Below are 20,187 nucleotides of genomic sequence, written 5' to 3' on the forward strand. Positions count from 1 at the left end.
GAAATGAATTTTGAAAGCTGGTGAAGGACCTTGGTTTTTAGTAGGGGAAGCCGAACATTGGAAGGAACCGATTATGTAGCTTTGTCACTGTCACTGTCACTGTCATCCCATTGCTCATCGATTTGCTCGAGCAAACACCAGTAAAGTCTCCATTGTGAGACTTGCTGTTATTGTTTTTGGCATATGAATATGAGTATGCATATGCATATGAATAGCTTGCCAGGCTCTGCCATGCGGGCGAGATACTCTTGGTAGCTTGGCGGGCTCTCCGAGAGTGGCGGAGGAATCGAACCCAGGTTGGCTGCGTGCGAGGCAAATACCCTACCTGCTGTGCCCAATTCCATTTCACCATTTTGATGACTACTACTATATTTATAAGGAAGCAATTTATTTACTTCTGCTCATTGTTTTTAAAGACTAAATGACAACCAATGCTGAAATCCAGGGTCAGAGTTAAGTTTTGAGGGTATATAAAATGTTTTCCCTGACTTCGTATCTACATTCAGACTTTCTTCTCTTCCATGCTGCTATTTCAGGAGTGGCCTCACTAGCCCCTGTGAAAGTGGTGAATATGAGACTTTGAGATCAGTCTGGCAGAGGAAGTCAAGAAGTGGCCACATGACTCTTTGCTTGGACCAGATAGAACTTTTAATTGATTCCAAACCACATCTCATCCCATGAATGCTGGATTGTAGTACATTTTTAACTAGGAGCACCTCAATTATTTATTAGTCATGATAACGTATTTACCCTAAGCATGTATCTTAGAAATGGGTGTTCAGCCCTGTGTAGCCTCAGATGTAATGCCACTGTGTTCTTGTGTTCAACTTCGAGCCATGAAGATTTTCTAGCTGTGTTTCCTGGAAGCCATTATATTATAAATGTGCAATAAAATACTCACGGATATATTACAGCACCCTGCTGAACAGTGGAACAGAAGATGGGGATTGCTGCTGCTGTAACTCTTTTTTTTTGGCTCTTAAACCTGCAGGTTCTCTGGGCCATCCCCTTAAAGAGTGATGCTTACTTGTTGGCTTGTTCTCCTGAACTTTGAAGCTGCTGGTTTAGCTGTTCTTCATTGCTGTTGTATTCCAGTATAAATTTTTGGATTCTCAGTTATACATGTTTGGAACTTTACAATGTCTTCTTTCCCCACTTCTTTTGCAGTGTATTTTCTGTCTTTTCTAGAAATAAACTATAGTGGTAGCTGCTATAGACTAAGCATTACTTACTTCCTGACACGAGTCTAAGCACTCTCTCCATAAAAATTGGTTTGACTTCCATAGCTATCCTGTGGGATAAATACTATTATTTTCCATAGGCTACATAAAAAGAAAATGGTTTTAGTAAGCACCTTGCCTAGTGAGCTTAGTGTTGGATCTAGAGTGAAAAATTGAACTGAACTGAAGCATCTTTCGTGTCACACCTACCAGTCTCAGTATTCATTCTCTTCTTCTGAAAATGGATTGCTAAAAGTACCTGTTCATAGATTTGTTCTCGGCATGCAATAGTGGCACAGAGTTAACTGTTAATGAGCGTCAGTCACTACCATGACCAGGACCAGTGATATGACCACTTTCCTCTTGATCATCACAGTCATCAATCCAGAGTGTCACATGAGATTCTTTCAACCAAACTCCTTAGTTTGCTTTCGATACCAATGAATTGTTGAGCTTTACTCTTCTTTTCTTGAGCACATAAGGGGAGCAAAAGAGGAACCATTAGAAATGGTGAGTCTTTGTTATAACTGTGAGTCTGGTAGAGCTCTTTTTACCCCTGTTCTCGCTTTACCCCACTGTGATACACCAAGGACAGCATAGATTGACTGGAGGCAGTGGAAGAGAGTTAAAGAAGAAGAAACCACCAAAATGGCACACATTCCAACCTTTAATTAAGGTCTGCAGCCCTTTGTCAGCCAGAAACCATTCTGTTGGCGGGAGAAGCAGAGAACCTTGTCACTGTCTCTAGAATTATTTGCATAATTCAGCAGCTGTTCCCCTCAGATGCTTACCACACAGGACTGGGTTATAAAGACATACGAGAAGAATTGCTGAGGTTTCGACACTTGTGTTCACTGTTAAGCTGAGAGCCACTTAGGCTGTTCTTGTACAAATGCATTAGATTATGGTTAAGCAGCTTATGGACATAAAAACACATTAGAACTTTACAGCACTCTATAAATTATAGTTTTTGCAGCATTCACAGCCACAATGCTAGGTAATTACATTCATTAATCTACTACTAAGAGCACACAATGTTGCCTCGTGAATGGTACTGTATATGTCAGAGCTCAGTGGGAAGGATGCTTTCTGTGCAAGTCCCTCTTTACCCCCCTTTTCTTTATTTCATCTCCTTCTGTTCCATTAAGCCATGTGCAGCAAAGTTTTGGATATCACATTGAGAGATTCTCTAATAGAGTCTAAGAAACCTATTTCTTTCAAGTTTAGGCTCCGGTAGGTTACTCTATAGGTAATCTTTTTGTGTTGAACTGCACTAGTAACTATTTTGTATGCACTTATTTTCATTTTGGAAATGGAATGCTCTTTCATTTCAAAAGCCAGCGGGGTAAGTAGTTGAAAAGAGATTTATGATAGAATCAGTTGGGAAATGCTTTTTTAGATCTCTTTTTGCTTGTCACTAGGGATAGTTTATATGATGGGCATTTAGATTTTGTATGTATCATGAATACAGGGTTACTCTTCAGATGCCCAATTTTCCTGAAGTTTCCATCTTTCCATTTCATGTGATGATGGGGAATGCATATTTTTTCCTTTCTCAGAAAAAGTTTTCTTCTTCACACTGCTCCTAAGAGAAATGTACTTGGTGGAGGTGGTGATGGAAGTTTATATTCCATTGTTTTTCAGAAAAAGATTGTGTTTTTCTGTGTATGCATTTTTTCACATGCTACACAGACCAGGTGTAGTCTTCATTGAAAGGTGGCAGCAAAGAGGAATATGGGATTGTGATGGGAACCTGAACCTCTGTATCAGGTCTGACAGTGTTCAGGTCACACCCCAGGTGTCTGCATTTCATCCCACTACGCTGTGAGGGTAGGGGCACTGAGTAGATCCTGTAGATCTCTCTGCCTTGAGTCCTGGCACTGCCTTCAGTCAAGTGGTTAATAGTCATAAAATAAGTAACCCATGAATATTTTTAGAAGTTATATACTTTATTTTAATACTAAATTCTTTTCTCTAAGTTAGGTGCCATAATCATATTTTCTAGAAATGGGAAAACTGAGTCTCCTTGAGATACTGTAATTTTCAAAAGGTGTCATGAATACAGTATGCAACCTGTTGGTTAGTATGCTGAAGACCAATTAGTGAAGGTAGTCTTCAGGTGAAAACAGATCCTACCCTTATTTCTCTGTACTGAACATACTGCTTTATAATGAGTATCAGTTTCCCCTTGTAATGGCTAATAGCATGGTTATATTAGAAATCCCCCCACTTCCCATTTGCTGTTCTCCTTAGGATATCCCAGATACTTAAATGTGTAAATTTATTAAACCTCATAACTTCCAAGACTAGAAATGAAGGATTCCAGAGTGCAGGACATTCTCTCAAGTCTGCAAAGGCACAGAGGGGGAACACTAGACTTCAACCCAGATCTAGCCTCTCCTAGAGCTCCTGCCAATGAAGGAATCTGCGGTGCAGACAAACCGCAGGAACTGGATCTACGAGATTGACAGGATCTCTATTACAAGAAGAATCAGTGTACAAGCAGTCCCGGATTGTAGGATGTGGTGCTTATTCCCAACATTAAGTAGTTGACAACTATTTGGATACCTGCTGTAACTAAATGTTGCTGTAAGCATGGGTAAATGCTGAGAAGAAAGGTGATGTAAATAAGTCTCAGGGTGGGTAGAATTTCAGGGTGGCTTCAGCTGCAGTGGCTTATTTTTAAACTCAGCTCTTGCTGTCCTTGAAAAAAACTGATACGATTTGGATCGCTGTTGAGATCACCAGAACCTGCTGCTTGTCAAGCAAGGCAGGACTGATGCTGTTTGTGAAATCAATTGTTCAAGCAATATGAGAACAACTGAGTAAAGGAGGGGTGGGACGGGGCTGAGGGAGAAGAAAGTCTTCCTCAAACACGATGCACTCAAAGGTAGGGTTTAAACCAGTGTTTGTCAGTCTTATTCCTACCACGACCCCCTGTCAACCTATTTCTTTCTTGTGCACCCCATCCTACCTGTTGGTCCCTTACCTCATGCTGTGCCCCACCCCAGATTTAAGTGGTTTTCATCTGTAGTTCCATTGGGATATTCTTTGGGCCTAAATGTGTCCTATGGCCCCTGGCTGAGAGATGCTGGTTTAACCACAGGCTCAGTTTTTCTCCCATAACAGACTTTTCTATCAAACCATCTGCTCATGTACACATCCCCCGGCCTCACAAAGCACGCCTGGCTATTATCTCTTCAGATTCCGCCGAGCTGCTCACAGTGCGCTATCAATGTAGCCTTCCTCTGCTATTGACTCTTCTCCTGTTGGCAGTTGTCGATGCTGTCGCCAGTGTACTCAAGGCAAAGCTTTAATAGAATATGATGGGAAATAGACCCTTATAATTACCATTCGCTAAGCTTGGGGTTACATTGGCAGATTCTTTCAGGTGAGCAATGGTTGATTTTTTTTCCCAGATTAAGATGATACTTTCCAGCCTGTTTTCCTCATGGGACTAAGGGCTAACTTTATACCACATGATTCTCTGTGAGAGAAATTATTTGAAGTATATAATTTTCAGGCATAAGATACATCCCTGTGAGGATGTACAGGTATGTGCTAGGGATAGGCAGAAAGGATTATGCAATTAAGTTCTCAAAACTCTGCTGAGTTAATTTTGGACACTGCTTAAGAATTACAGTGTTGCTTTTTTAAAAATGAGAAAAGATTTTTAGAAGGAACTCAATATTTTCAACAAATCTCTGTGGCTTATTTTTCATTTAGCAGTCATTTTCTCAAGCCAGACATCCCTATTGCCTATTAGGTAAACACAAAAAGCATAGATTATAAGTTAAAACTATTGACAGCATTTCAAGTGCTGTCAGAGAACATTTAATTCAGTTTAATTTTGTGATAAATCTTGTATTTAATTCTCTGGTTACTCTGTAATCATGTCTCTATTGATCTTTTCTGAATGACTGCCTGCAGTTTAATAAACTTTGCCATTAACCCAGAGCTTCTAAAGGGAGAGATTGATTCCATTATCAAATCTGATAGACTCAATAAGTACCTAAACATCACTACATCTATCTGCAGAAGGAAGCTTTGGTATAGAGACAAGCCTGTGGCTAGTTTTCAATAAATGGAGTGAAAATTTACATATATGTGACATAATTACCTCAAAATTAGTATCTGATTACCTTATGCAAGCCAACATGATCTTTTATCTCATATCAAAATTTTTGCCTAAAAAACGACCCTTTATTTTCCTCTACTCAATGATAATTATGGGGTCGTACTTACTTTCATTGCAGACATTCTCATAACTTGAAGGGTTTATTTGGCCATTATCTTATGTTTATGGGGACATCTTAAACATTTTATTTTACATTTTCTATAAAACTGCAGGATGGTTTCATTTCACTTTTACCCATATACTAAAGGAAAGAAAATCTTATAAAATATGAGCGAGAAACCTGAGGTGACAAGAAAGAGAGAAGGAAGAAAGAAATGTGTAAAGTTACAGGTTCGTGCTACAGACTCAAAAACTTGGAAAACTTGCCATGAAACAACTAAATCTGTGTCACATTTAGTGATAGAGTTTTGGCAATATGTACTTAAAACATTTGCTACTTACCCTCTAAAAACCACTCATTTGTTCTCTATCAGTTAGCCTTTTTGTTTGTTTGTTTGTTTGTTTGGGGCCATGCACAGAAATGCTCAAATCTTGGCTCTGCACTCAGGAATTTACTCCTGGTGGTGCTCAGAGGATCATTTAGGGTACCAGGGATCAAACACCCATAGGCAGAAGTAGGGCAGAAGCCCTACTTGTTGTTCTTTTGCTCTTTGGTTTTAGTTCTACCTATAACTGAGAAGATATAATATTTGTCTTTTTTTTATATAGTACTTTCAAAGTCCATCTCTTGTGCAGAGGGGAAGATCATATTCTTTTATGTGGCAGACTAATGTCCCATATTACCTATATATCCAAACTTATATATACATCATATACCACATTTTCTTTACACATTCATCTGTTGGATAGATATTTAGAAACATTTAGTATCATCTACTTTTGATTTTTCTTTGAATAGGGGGGTATTAAGACCTACTAATTTGGAATTTATCTACAAACTTTTCCTTTTATTTTTGTCTTTTCTTGGATTTAAGGCTAATTGCTATCTCAAGGCATATAGATGTTTATCCCCTCTTTGTTTTTAAGGGAGCAGTAATGGTTTCACCAAGATGTGATGAAGGGATGGATATTTGCAAGTTTTGATGTGGAAATTTGAGGAGGAAAGAAAGATGGAATAGTACGACTTTATAGTATGATAGAAGTACCTCTAAGAGTGAGAGAAATACCCATGACTTTTGTCATCTCTCCAATTAAATTCTTCAAAAATATTTTGTTCTGTGTGATTTGAGGTATGTTTTCTCCTAGTATTTCAGTGATAGTGCAGGAAGAAATCACGGTCATTGTCCATGTGAGGCTGATTCCACGTATTCAGAAGATCCTGTTACTAATAATTCTGTAATACACAATAAGCACACTAATCAACCTCTTTCCCACCTTTCACGTGGAATGTCTAGTCACAAAATAAGTAACAATAAAGTTGTGTAGTATTAGAATTGCACCGCTTCTCAACTGTGTATGTGAGCTTAAGTAGATTAGTTCTGAGTGGATGAAAAGCAGTTGAAATTTGAGAACAAAGAATTCTGCCCTCTGAAAATCACAAAGTTTTTACTCTCTCTCCTGACTTCCATCGTGCTCTCCTCTGTGTATGGTTTCTCTCTCCTTTGGGACTGGCCCTTTGTGTACTTCATTGCCGTTAAGCCCTGACTGATGAGATTTTCTGCCCAGATCGTACTGTGCTAGGCTTTCAGAATGCTGCTGTTAGAAAGGAGTTAATTTTTTTTAAAGATTTCCTTTTGGTCATGCCATATTTCTCAGATTATCTGGAGGGACTGTAATCCAATTTTAGGAATCCTTCAGGGCTAAGAGCCTAAACTGTTTTAAGCGATAGCATGTGGTTGCCAGGGACTCAAAACACTTGGAGCGTGTTAAGGTCTGAAAGCAGCCAGCTCTCAATTATCTATGGGAATGGAGACTGCTGGGACACTTTCAATTCCCAGAGTGTGGAAAAATCTCACATAAGCCGATAGTTGTGATCTCATCCAATAACTGAATTCTGGAGGGCTTTTGTGACTGGTTTTGTGTTCCTTTAATTTTTTTTCTGTTTTAGCTCCTAACCTCTGACAATGACACTAAATCTTTGACAGCTGTTTTTGTATGCTAAATTTGTCTATTTTAATATACTGAACCTGACTGTCCTTTTTAACCCTTAGAAATTGCGTTTTGATATATTTATTATCAATGCTTATATTATACATGATGCTGTAAACTGTCTTAAAGTTAATTTTTTTAGCAATTTAAAATATTCCTTTTTACTTGTGAATTAAAGTGATTATGAGAAAGCGAATATAGCCAAACTGTATCCTTAGTCCTTTGAAGAAATATAGAACAGCTTTATAGTAATTAGCCTTTAATAACAGTTGACTTTTAAAAGTATGGGGAATGGATTGAAGAAGTAGTACAGGGGATAGGGAGTTTACCTTACATGTGGCCAATACTGTCCCTTGAGCACCATCAGGAGTGAACCCTGAGTGCAGGGCCAAAAGTAATCTCTGATCTTTTTACCAGCCGTGCCCCAGAGCGACAAAATAGAATAGGGGAATTCACAATGTGAAGTCTACCTTGTTCTTGAAAATGATCTGAAAGCCGGTAGTGCTCTTTGGTTCAATTGAGACTTTAATTGCATAATTGTGTTCTCTCCAATGGCAACTTCATGGACACCTTATGGGAGAAAGGCTGCCCCTTCCGACTGTGGATTCTTTGTTTCAGGAAACTGAAGATGTGTTTCATTAGCTGGATCCCAGGTTTAATCTTGTTATTGATAAAGATGAAATGCCAGTTATGCATGATGGGAAGGGGTGCTATTAAAAGAAGGCTCTGTTGTGGTATAACTAATATACCACTGAACTACACCAATGGAAGCATGAAATTTGATAAGTTTGACAGGTAAATACATCTATGCAACATCATCAAATTGAAATGATGATTATGTTCATCATTCTTCAAGTTTGCTCATTTCACTTCTTTCATTAGATATCATTATATCATTGTATCACTTTCATCCCATTGCTCATCGATTTGCTCGAGCCGACAACAGTAACGTCTCCATTGTGAGACTTGTTGTTACTGTTTTGGCATATTGAATACACCACAGGTAGCTTGCCAAGCTCTGCCGTGCAGGCGGGATATTCTCAGTAGCTTGCCAGGCTCTCCGAGAGGGATAGAGGAATCGAACCCAGGTCGACTGCGTGCAAGTCAAATGGCCTACCCGCTGTGCTATCGATTGAGCCCTCATTAGATATATTAGATATATGCTATGAAAATACTCCTTTCATTCTGTTTCTTAGTATGTCTTTTTAGCAGCAGGCATTTTAAATTTTGATAAGGTGTAATTTATCAAGTTCTGTGTTGATCATGCTAAGTTAGTATCATATCTGAAAAATATTTGCTTGGCTCAAAAGCTTTAGTTTCTTTTGAAGTTTCGTAGGTTTTTGGCTTTCATTGAGATCTGTGATATATTTTTGGGTAATTAATTTTTAATTTATATTAATGTATAAATGAAGTTAGTTTTGAAGTGAGGATGCTGGGGACAGAGACCAGGGCCTCATACTTGTGAAGCATACATTTTATCATTGAACTGCATTCCAGGCGAGGAATCAAATTAAATTTCTGCATATGGAAATCCACTTGTTGCATAAGCATTTCTTAAAAGGATTATTCCTTCACAGAATATATATGTGTGTGTGTGTGTATTTTTTTTTCTAAAAACATGTTGTGTGTGTTGTGTTGTGGGGGGGTGAAGTTTATTTCTACATTCTGTTAATTTTCATTGATCTATCTTTATCTCTGTGTCAACACGGGGCATGTACTGCAGTGTTAACACAGTGTGAAAGATATCTATTTGGAGAACCTTAGGTCAGAGCACCTAATCCACACTGCTATGAGAGTGCATTGATTTGCCTGTTACCCCAGTTAAGCAGCCTGAGTTCTAGGGTCCTTTCTGAGATCTTTTTAACAAGTGGAAGTGTCTTGCACACAATAGGTATTTTGATCTTTGTTTTTTAAAGATGTTATTGCAAGGTATTATTCCTCGAATGCCGTGTTGGTTTTTCTGCTTGTAAGTCCCTAAATAGTCTCCCTTATGTAAACTGAACAGTTTAGGTCCTGCACATCAGTTCATTGTCCAGATGTTTAAAAATCTGTAGTGGAGAACAGAGTCAACCTGTTTATCTAAGGTTAAGTTTCCAAGAGTTGTATTTTCAATTTTTTAAAATTTATTGTCTCTTCTTAAAAGCCTTCAATTTCGGTACTTCCAAGAAGTGATAGGATCAATAGTAATAAAACTATTTGAAAACAAATGTGTGTAACACAGTAAACTTTTGAAGGACTTATCAGACTACATCAATAATACTCAGTCGTGGATGATGATAGGCAACACATAGTTTTATATTTATCCTGATTTCTTTGTTATATTTTTGCAGGTTCCTCAGATCAAATAACAGAAGCCTAGAGATTGCACCTCTCTTTTCACTGTTTATGTCAACAGGGGCACATGCAGCCACATATATCAGATTCTTTGTAAATGATGTGCTGCCCTCAGATTGATTTGGTTGCAAAAATCAGATAGAGAATCACTTTAAAACCCATTTCAGACAAGGCAGGCAAATTGTGCCTTCATTTTTATTGTCTCTGGCTTCTTCTGTAATCAGCAAATGGAACCCTGTAGCCTGTACAGTGTTTCAGCTGTGATTTGTTTGTACAGTGTTTCAGCTGTGATTTGTTGCTCTCCTTTAGTTTGCACAACACAAAACCATCTTATTTTGAAATTCAAGAGTGGCAGGGGAAGCCTCTGGTAGAAGATTATAATTTGTAAAAAGGGAAAGTCAAGAGCAAGCTCACCTATTCTGAGAAGATTGTGTTTTGAAGGAAATTGCTTTGGTTAGTCAGTCTTTGAGCCTCTCAGCATATGTGGCTCTGCTGCAACACTGCCTACATTCCAGTGACCTAAAACTCACATCATTTCCACCACTTATAAGCCATCTCTGTTGTTGTATGGCTAGTGCACATCTCTTCTCTGTTGCCAGCAAATAGATCCAAATCTTTTTACCTCAAACCTTTGACTGTTGGCTTGCTGACTTTTTTTTTTCTGTTTTGAATGCCTGAAAGCATTTCCCCAGATTTCTCTCTGTTCTTTATTTCCCTTCTCTCTTTTCCCTCCTGTGCTTGTTTGCTAAATGCTTTCCTTGCTGAATATGATGTGTAGTCATCTTATTTTCAAAAGGTCTTGCATATAATTGATATGAACATTAATTTTCTTTGGGAATTGCCACCCAAATTACCATAGATTAATAAATCAGCAGACTTTCAAAGATTATCCTTCAAAAATTTAATGTATAAACTTGCCATTTTCTTCTCCATATATCGTTGCACTTTATATACAGTTTTACATTTCTTTAAGGAAATCCTTAAATTATTTGTATGTAGATCGTCTGGTTGTGGGTACCCATACACATGCATGTAATTGTGTAAGCAACTCTTTGTGGATGTTTCTAAAGCTAATAGTATATAATTAACTTGTCTGTAATTCTCATTACTAATCTTAAGGTTTTTGTCTTTCACCCGCAGATAGTCAATGAGAAGTTATATTATGCATAGTAAACATTCAGGAAATAATTTTAGTGGAGGCAAAAGCAACAGCAGCAAAGTCACCTGATTCATTTATACCAAAGAATCTGTTCAATATTTATTAATAAAATCTCTTTAAAATTAATCTCTCATATTTGTGTATGAATCTATTACATTGTATGAACTCCAAAAATTTGTACAAAGCATAGCTCAGTTGTAGAACATATATGCCACCACCCCACATGCTGACTGCAATCATGAAAGCACAGTCTTTGATTATTCCCATCCACAACAAAATGTACAAGAGGCATGGCAGCCACAGCCTGGGAGTTCACATCAGAGAGAGAGAGAGAAAGAGAGAGAGAGAGAGAGAGAGAGAGAGAGAGAGAGAGAGAGAGAGAGAGAGAGAGAGAGAGAGTATGGCCTAGACCTTCACAACAGCAGCATCCACAATGCAAAGGGAAGGAACAAATCTGAAGACGCATTTCTTCTTCAGTTACCATATTTATACACAATTTGATCCTCTTTCTTCCTCTTTCATCCTTACACACTTCATTGAAAATATCAATATTAATCAGGGATAAGATAATTTTTTATTCTGTTAGGAAGACTTCAGTAGATCTCTTACAAGCTAATGCCATGTTTGTGGTCTGTTTGCTCTGTGTAACTGTTCTCTGGTGAGGTGAGAATGCCTTGATTAATATACATTAAAATGAATTTCACATTTTGATATGCCAAAAACAGTAACGATAGGTCTCATTCCCCTGTCCCTGAAAGAGTCTCCAATAGTTGGGAAAGACGAGTAAAATCTCAGGGCTGAGTGTAATAGAGATGTTACTGGTGCCTGCTTGAGTAAATAGATGAATAACAGGATGACAGTGAAAGTGATACAGTGATGGAATTTCACATATTTTTCATATGCTTTAGAGCACCTTTAGTCAAAAGATTTGTTCTCTAAAAAGAAAGGCAGTTATTTAAAAACAGTTTTTATGTCATTAAATATTATTTTTATTAGTATAGTATATTGCATGTGTATGGTCGAAGGTGGTAGGTAGGAGATTTGACAAAGAAAGTTTGTCTTATCATATGGGGAGTTTATATATTCCCTTAGAAATGGCATAACTTGCTCCCATTATCTAGAGATAGTACAGGACAGAACTCACCTGACCTTGCTTGTCTTGGCACTATTTCTAAAGATCTTTTCATGAAAACTATTTTGGTTACATGTGAGGTTAAATACAAAACAAAATAGTTTGAGCTTATTACATTCCTGACTTATATGACTATAGTGGTGGGTATTGTACAAACAATAAATATAACATATTTATTGAACATTTGCTATGTGTTAGGCATAGAGGAAAAGGTTCTGAACTTCTAATCAGTGACCATGTGCACTTGCTTTTATTTCAGTTTATTCCCGAAATTCTTCCCGCCATATATTTTTAACGTAGCCGCCTCTCCAGTGGCCGAGGGCATCATCTGCAGTGATAGCAGTTGGAAGCTAGACCAGAAGCCACTGATTTTCCTTATGTGATTGTTACTTTTGATATTTTCTTGTTCTGAGGATAACATCACTTATCTTTTCTGGGGCTGCCTGCTGTGTCCCATGATGTTTTGTGTGTGCCAGCAGTGATTGCTAAATTTCTTAGTTTTCTGCTTCAGTCAACTTACGTACTTGCATCTATGCTAGAGCTTGAGATATTGTGAAATCAATGTTGTGGTTCATAGGTTGTCAGTTTCTGTAGCAGACATACATATTTTTATTTATATACCCACTGTTGACCTGAATCTGTATGTGAAGAACTGCTGAGATGAATGATACTTGTCCATTTCCTCATTCTTTTATAAGGTCATTTATTAGCTGCCTCTGCTTTGGGGCCTTAGTACAAGCTGTTGTCTCTGTTTCAACTCTCAAAAATAGGTCAAATGTCATTTATCTTTGCATCTCAAGTCCCCTTCTCTGGACTCAAACTTTCAGTCTTGATTTTGCAACCTATGTTTTCCTTCAGGGTAGTACAAATTGCAGTTCCTTGGGGTGATTAGTATTTGTCTCCTAAATTCTAAGCTTTACAACGTGGGGATTGTTTTCCTACATGAAAGATTTCCCAGCACTTCTAGGGCAGTACTGTCTTATACTTGGCATATTCTAAGTGTTAAAAATAATAATGTTGAATGAGTGGTGGCCTGAGAATAGTACTTTGCATTATGAGAAAGATCTTCCTGAGTACTATTTCCAAGTCCTTGGACTAGGAAAGGGAGGAATATAAAAAAGGAGGGCTTTGGGGCCAAGGCAAAGCAAATGGAAAATAGATCCAGGAGCCCTGACTGAAGACTGTGACTTAAGTGGGGAAGACACTGAGGAGCATTGCATATGTTAACTGAGGTGGGGGGGGCTTGAATGTTGAGAGGCAAAAGAACTGAACTGGTGACTGGCCTTAGAATATAAACTCTGAATAGGGAAGAGGGATAGTTTGATAAGGTGAAATAGTAAAGAAGCATTTTTGTTGTACTTTTCTCCCCTTTTACTTTTATTTGGGGGAGGGGGAAATTGTGGTTTGAGCCACACTGGGCGTTGCTCAGGGACCATACTTTGCCCTGTGCTTAAGGATCACTCTTGACATACTCAGGGGGCCATATGCCATGCTGCGATTTGAGTCACAGTCATCACTGCAGCTGCATGCCAGGCAAGTGTACAGTTTCTTGCTTTTCATACAGTTTCTGGCCCTACTTTTAATATTTGAAAAATATTCACAATGTTTTCCATCAGGGCTAGACAACATTTCCATCAACAACGAATAAGAATTTGATTTTCTCCATTCCTGAACTTGTTCCTGGGTTTTTAAAATGTAAATTCATCCTCACAAGTGTTAGGTGATATGTTGTTGTTTTGATCATCTGTAGAGTGAATTTTTCAGTTAGCCCTTCTTCCTGTTTAAAAAAAATCATTATCACACTGATTTATGTGTGATAATACATAATCTTCATAATAGTTTTTTTTTTCAGGCATGCAGTGTTCTAACACCTATCACAGCACCCGTATCCTCTCCCATCTTCCATACTACCCTCTTGGCAGGGATATAACAAATTTATTTCAAATTACTTGTCTTAATGATATTTAAAGGATTATCAAATAAAATTGTCAAGAAAGAATAAGCCAGTTTGACTGGAAACACCTGTAAAGGTGACTAGAGGCCGCCCCAAAAGCCTTCGTTCCTCTCAGAGAGCCCGGCAAGCTACCAGGAGTATCCCGCCCACGTGGCAGCACCTGGCAAGCTACCCGTGGTGTACTTGATATGCCAAAAACAGTGACAATAACAGTCCTCATTCCCCTGACCCTGAAAGAACCCCAATAACCCATCGGTCTACACTAGTATGTAACAGGAACAAAGGGAAACGTTACAGGCGCCTGCTCGAGCAAATCGATGAACAATGGAATGACAGTGATACAGTGATACAATTTGTGATGATTAAGTGCTTTTAACCAGTTTAAATAAGATATTAATTCGTTATTGAAAGTGTATAAAATTTTATTGCAAGCTAGGAATCAACATACCTTTCTTAATCTAGTAGAGGGCAACCATATGGACCATGACTGCCATAACAATATCACATGTTGAGAAATTTGTCCTGTCCTTAAGCATTTTTGTTTCATCTGGGACACCCCAGAGGAGGACAGGTGAGCCCATCACCTGCCCAAACAAATCCCCTGCATTCAAACACCTCCATAACCCAATTGCTACCATGCTCACAGTCGGACTCCACAGGCTCAGGACAAGCCTCATCCACGAATGAATCTGTTGAAAAACTCAGTTATGCGGGTTTTGTGACCAAAATCTCCAGGCTCTCACAGATTTCAAAATGGGCGACCTCCCCCCATTCCCCTGTTCTTCTGGGCGCCCAGCAGTTATGCCCATGAACTACCTCTGTCTCCGTATAAACTCATTATTCAGTCAGGCCATGATCCAGAAACTCATAAATAAATCCCAAAAGAGATCATCAACCTGCATAAATGCCTCCTGATCCCAAAGTAATCATCCAGTTAAGAATTTAAATTCAGCTAAATCACCCCATTCAAAATTTTTGAATTCTGACATTTTATACTCTACATCCTGATACACCAGGAGTAGAACACCCCATTGGATGGGATATAAAGTAGAAGGCAAACAATCTGGATTAAGAAAATATTAACACAAAAGGTATAACCTGTAACAACATGTAGGTAGTCTCTTATGCAGGGACTTGATTGCTCCAGCGTGAGTTCTAACCATCTTCACACACTTTCTTCTAGGGAAATATGCTTTGATAATTTTTGTTGAATTATTCGTAACAAGCAATATAAAATTATTAGTTCTTGATTGGATAATCGGTCGAGAGCAGAAAGGTAAGCAAGACGTGTGTAATGTTGAAACACAGAGGGTCAAAGCTCACTCAGGCCATCTGGCGCTGATCGGCTTTTGCAGCCCCCTTTTATTGGGTTAACGATCAAAACATCTAGCATGCCTCAGAGTACATAAGATCAAAATACATAAGATCAAAACACCTAAAAGTACATATTATTTTGTAGCCCAATAACGCACAAAGTTCCTGATGAAGTAAATCCGACCACCTTGTAAATCGTTACATCCCACTTCCCATATATCCCACATCAAAATCTGCGCAAGCTTACACAATAGGCCAGTAAGGTATTTGTTTAACTTTTATCCAAGCATAGCACAGTTAATCTATAACGAAAAGCGGTTGCCTGGGACATGCTGACCCCAACCCAGTTCATTCAGGTTTCCTAGCTGTTTGCAGCTATAACAGGGCCTTGTTTGCAAGGCAGCATCCCTGGAACTTCCTCATGACTCTGGTCAGCCTCCAACACTAAATAAGTTATGGAGGGCCTGCCATTAAGGCAAGCATGGGTGTTAGTTGGGGAAATAGGAAGTAATGGTGGTGGGAAAGTAATGGGAGGGGGATTTATGTTGGAATATTGAATGTAATAAATCATCATGAACAACTTTATAAAAATAAAATAATTTTTTTAGAAAAATTAAAATATGCTAGATTATTTTTTTAAGAGAAGCTCTTTTCACACTTTGCACAGCTGGCTTCAATTCCTAAGCTGAATTTCCTAAGGGGTTGCCTATTTATAAAGCTCTGTATCATTCCTTCAAATCCAAATTATAATTTATCTCGGTAGAGTTATCTTAGTTAGGTATATATTTTATTAAGATTTTGTACTATTTCCTTCCATACTAGTCTGGCTCATAGCGACTCATTTGATAGGACTACAGTACATTTTATCAGATCTCTTTTGTATGTAAGCTTCTTTCTTGATATTGTTGCTTTCAGTATTCTTTTTGTATTTTGCCACTTTGAATATAATGTGTCTTTGAGTTTTCCTTGTTGCATTCTTTTTGCTCAAACCTTTTCAGGAATATGTAAATAGTTGCTGTTTATCTTGTTGAAAAATACTGATAGATTTTTGCAAAGAAGAGGGAATTAAGACTAAAATGAATTTATGTTAAAATATGCAGTGCATCACACAAGCACAGTTGTCAATGAATTGACATTTTTATTCTACTTGATTCATATCCACCTGGTCCTGCTGTATTCAGTCTAATGCTATTTTATTGAAACTTGCATTCTCTTAATACCATTTTCTGAAAAATATAATTGATGTACCAATTTGGGAAATGAGTTTATTGAGTCATATTGGAAATGTCATGTGTGTTAGAACCAGCACAGAACTAAATGAAAATATAGCCCTGTGCACCTATGGAATCACTTTTGCTGGACTGTAATTTTCTTCTTAAGTTTTCTAAGGATATTTTTCAGACTTTGCATTAGCCAAACAGAAAGATTGAGTCTTTTTTTTTCCTTTTTTGGGTCACACCCGGCGATGCACAGGGGTTACTCCTGGCTCTGCACTCAGGAATTACTCCTGGTGGTGCTCAGGGGACCATATGGGATACTAGGATTCGAACCCAGGTTGGCCATGTGCAAAGCAAATGCCTTACCTGCTGTGCTGTTGCTCCAGCCCCAAGTCATGTTTTAAGTTTTAGATACTTGAATATTCTACTTTCCTATCTTCCTTCCCTCCTTCCAGAAACCCCAGTTAGCATCCCCCACTCTCACCTATATGTATGTGTGTATACATATGTATATTCATATATACATTGTGTATATACATATTCATACCTATGTTTTGTACTATCAGACCTCCTAAATATATATTTTGAGTATAACTTTAGATATCTATGTAACCACCACTTCCCTTGCCTTTTCTGTTTCACAGAAAGATGTAGCACTTAAGCCTCAGGAACGAGTGGAGAAGCGCCAGACCCCCTTGACCAAGAAGAAACGAGAAGCACTTACCAATGGCTTGTCCTTTCACTCCAAGAAGAGCAGGCTCAGCCACCCACGCCACTACAGCTCAGACCGAGAAAATGATCGCAATCTCTGCCAACACCTGGGGAAGAGAAAGAAAATGCCGAAGGGATTCAGACAGGTGAGGACACATGCGCTGGTATATTTTCCTGTGGCTTCAAAATACCTTCTTCTTTTCACGTTTGCCCCTTTGTGGTTCTTTCTGACAGCTGGAGAAGATACTACTCTTGGTGAGATCCTGGAGAACTCTCTTACTTCTAAACGTACACATCAACGCTGACCATAATGTTTTCATTATAATCTAAAATTTTAGCATGATACTTTAATCACTTGGCTGCTGTGTAGCAAAGCTTGATGCTTAGAGGCATTCAGGGGAAACCTGACAGTAATCTTGATAGTTCAGAGTAGACTGGATTGCAGGCTGGGGGAGATATCTTCATGATTGGAATAAGTATGTTTCCTCACATCTATGCTGAATTTCAAAGCTTAGAGATGCTGAAAAGGGTTGTCTTTGTGAAAGCAATGGATATTTCCAGGGAAGTTCAAATACTGCGGCATGTGTGATAGCAGTGGTGACAAAATTAACTGCCGTTGGTTCCTTAGTTGTTGTTCCATGTAAGTTTGGTAATGGGGCCTTATAGTCTTTTAATACTCAGGTTTAAGTCATCCACAGGAAAATCATGTGCTTAGTATTTTTGGAGTCCTCCTGCCTGTGGAAATTCCCATACGAAATAGATTAATAACAAGAAAAGCTGTTGATAGTAATTTTTATGCACAAATCTGGAGACCTTCCTTTGGAGTTACTTCTTGTGTTCTAAGTTTTTTTTTTTTTTTGGCTAGATCACTGGAGTGGATTGATTCTTTCTTAATGGAAATAGAGGGAGTGGGGTTCCCAGAGCAGGTGCTTCTAATTAGAAGGGGATCAGTGATTTCCAGTTTGCAGATGTTTCTCTGCAGAGGGGAAGATCTAGACACATTTATCTCGTACATGCTGTGTAACAGTCATTCAGCAATGGAGCTTGCCTTACATAATCTGTAATTCTTATAAAACATCTGGTTAGTGGATGCTGTTTTGGCTATTTTATAGATGGGAATCCTGGGGCTCAAATAGAACATGACTTTATTAGACTACTCACAATTGAGGACCATAGCCATGGTTTATACTTAAATTTGGAAAACTCTCTGTTTTCCTAATTATTTCGCTTCTCTTGCATTAGACAAAGGTTAGGCATGAAGACACAGATCATAGGATGGAGGTGGGGGTCTGTAAGGATTGTAAGAATAATGTAAGATGAAATTTTTGTTACTGGACTTTTTGATTTTGGAATGATTTTTGCTGAAGAAACGGCCTTTTAAGGCAGAAGAAGTAACCGTATAAATTCTCAAGTCCAGAGAGCATAGAAAAATTTGGAATGTTTGAAAAAACTTATATTTGACTGCACATATTTGTATATTTGTGCAATCCAAGTTTTGGTCAGGGATTGGGGTGAAGGAGGATGGCTGTATGCTCTATGAAAGATGATGTTTCTGTGATGAGATAAGCACCACAGGAACTTTTGGTGATGAATGGTTTCCCCTCTCTTCCAATAGGGTAGGATTTTTTTTTTTTTGCTTTCCTGTTGTGTCCCCGAAGTTCTGCTCTTTTGTCCTCTATTGAAAAATTCTTTTGACTGCCAAAGGTTAAGAGTTATATTCTCAAATTAAATTAGCTTTTGGTTCAGTTGGGTTAACCTGCTGCTTCACTAATCAAAGCTACCATGTTTTAGGAAAAGAACTAAAAAAGCAATAGTTTAACTTACTCTTTTCAAATCATAAAGAATAATCATATTTTTCACCATCTAAGAGTATTTTTGCCAAGCGTTTTTAAAAAAATTTTATCTTGATGCTAAATACACCATCCAAGTGTTTTTTTTTTTTAATGTAAGGATAAGCAGACGTTGGTAATTAAGATAAAGCTTTTCTGCTGTATATAGAAAAGAAGATATGCTTTTAGGAAACCCTGACCACTCTCTGTTAAACATGTGCAGTTCCCTCTGAGTTTCTTGATTTTTTTTTTTTTTGCTTAATGAATATACAGTTATGTGCTATTTTCAAGATGTTCACAAGAAGGCCTATAAGTAATTTAATTTTGAAATCATAACTGATAGACTTGTAAAGACACTTAAAAGAGAGAGAGATGACATCCCTTGTGGAAGGGAAAGCCCAGCTAGTGGTGTGTCTCCTACTTGTTTGACAAGAGCCATGTGTCATGTGATCATTGCTAAAAGGTGACACATTATTTAATGGTCACTATAGATATTCAAAGGTTTGTGCTAACTATGTTTGAGATGACTTTCCTATCCTGTTAGATATTTGTACACATTATAATCTTCTTCCCCCTTCCCTTTTCCTTTATTAGATAAAGTAAATGAATCTGACATCTTAGCTGGGAGGGTAGAACCTTGAGATGAGAACTAGGTGAGAATTTCTAAGTAATTGCATCGTTATTTAGGTCCTTATACTGAGGGAGTTCTAATCAGAAAAACTATAGATGAAAGAAAGCAGTAGGAGGTGAAGACTTTAGTCTTAGTTTTTAACTTGGTAAGAGTGGGTTCCGTTTACATCTTAGTAGGAAATGGTACTTCCTGAGCAGGCAACTTAATGTACATTTTTCTTGCCATTATGGAAAGATGTTATTCCTTAGTGGAGAGGAAATCATAGGATTTTTTTCCCTGAGAGTCTGTTGAAGGCAACTAATCTTTTTACTGTGAAAGTGTAATTACACACTTTTATAAAAGAAATGTGTCGTTCTAAAACCAAACCACTTTTCCTTCTCCTGCCTGATTATAAAACCTCAGTTCTCATGATGTTTATCCATGCTATTAAATGAAAGCTTTTTAACTTGCAGTTAACCAC

The 20,187-nt window shown here is 38.0% G+C and overlaps 1 protein-coding gene across 5 annotated transcripts in view; it reads left to right on the forward strand.

The window, feature by feature from the left end:
• AUTS2 (activator of transcription and developmental regulator AUTS2) overlaps positions 1-20,187 on the forward strand; it is a 1,220,972-nt gene that overhangs the window by 297,121 nt on the left and 903,664 nt on the right. For all 5 annotated transcript variants that reach the window (XM_055134753.1, XM_055134755.1, XM_055134754.1 and 2 more), the window contains exon 2: positions 17,201-17,413. In XM_055134753.1, the coding sequence (XP_054990728.1) occupies positions 17,201-17,413 (213 nt within the window). The remainder of the gene's footprint in view (positions 1-17,200; positions 17,414-20,187) is intronic.

Source organism: Sorex araneus, chromosome 4 (genome assembly GCF_027595985.1).
Source record: "Sorex araneus isolate mSorAra2 chromosome 4, mSorAra2.pri, whole genome shotgun sequence".
In the NCBI taxonomy this organism is placed as follows: Eukaryota; Metazoa; Chordata; class Mammalia; order Eulipotyphla; family Soricidae; genus Sorex; species Sorex araneus.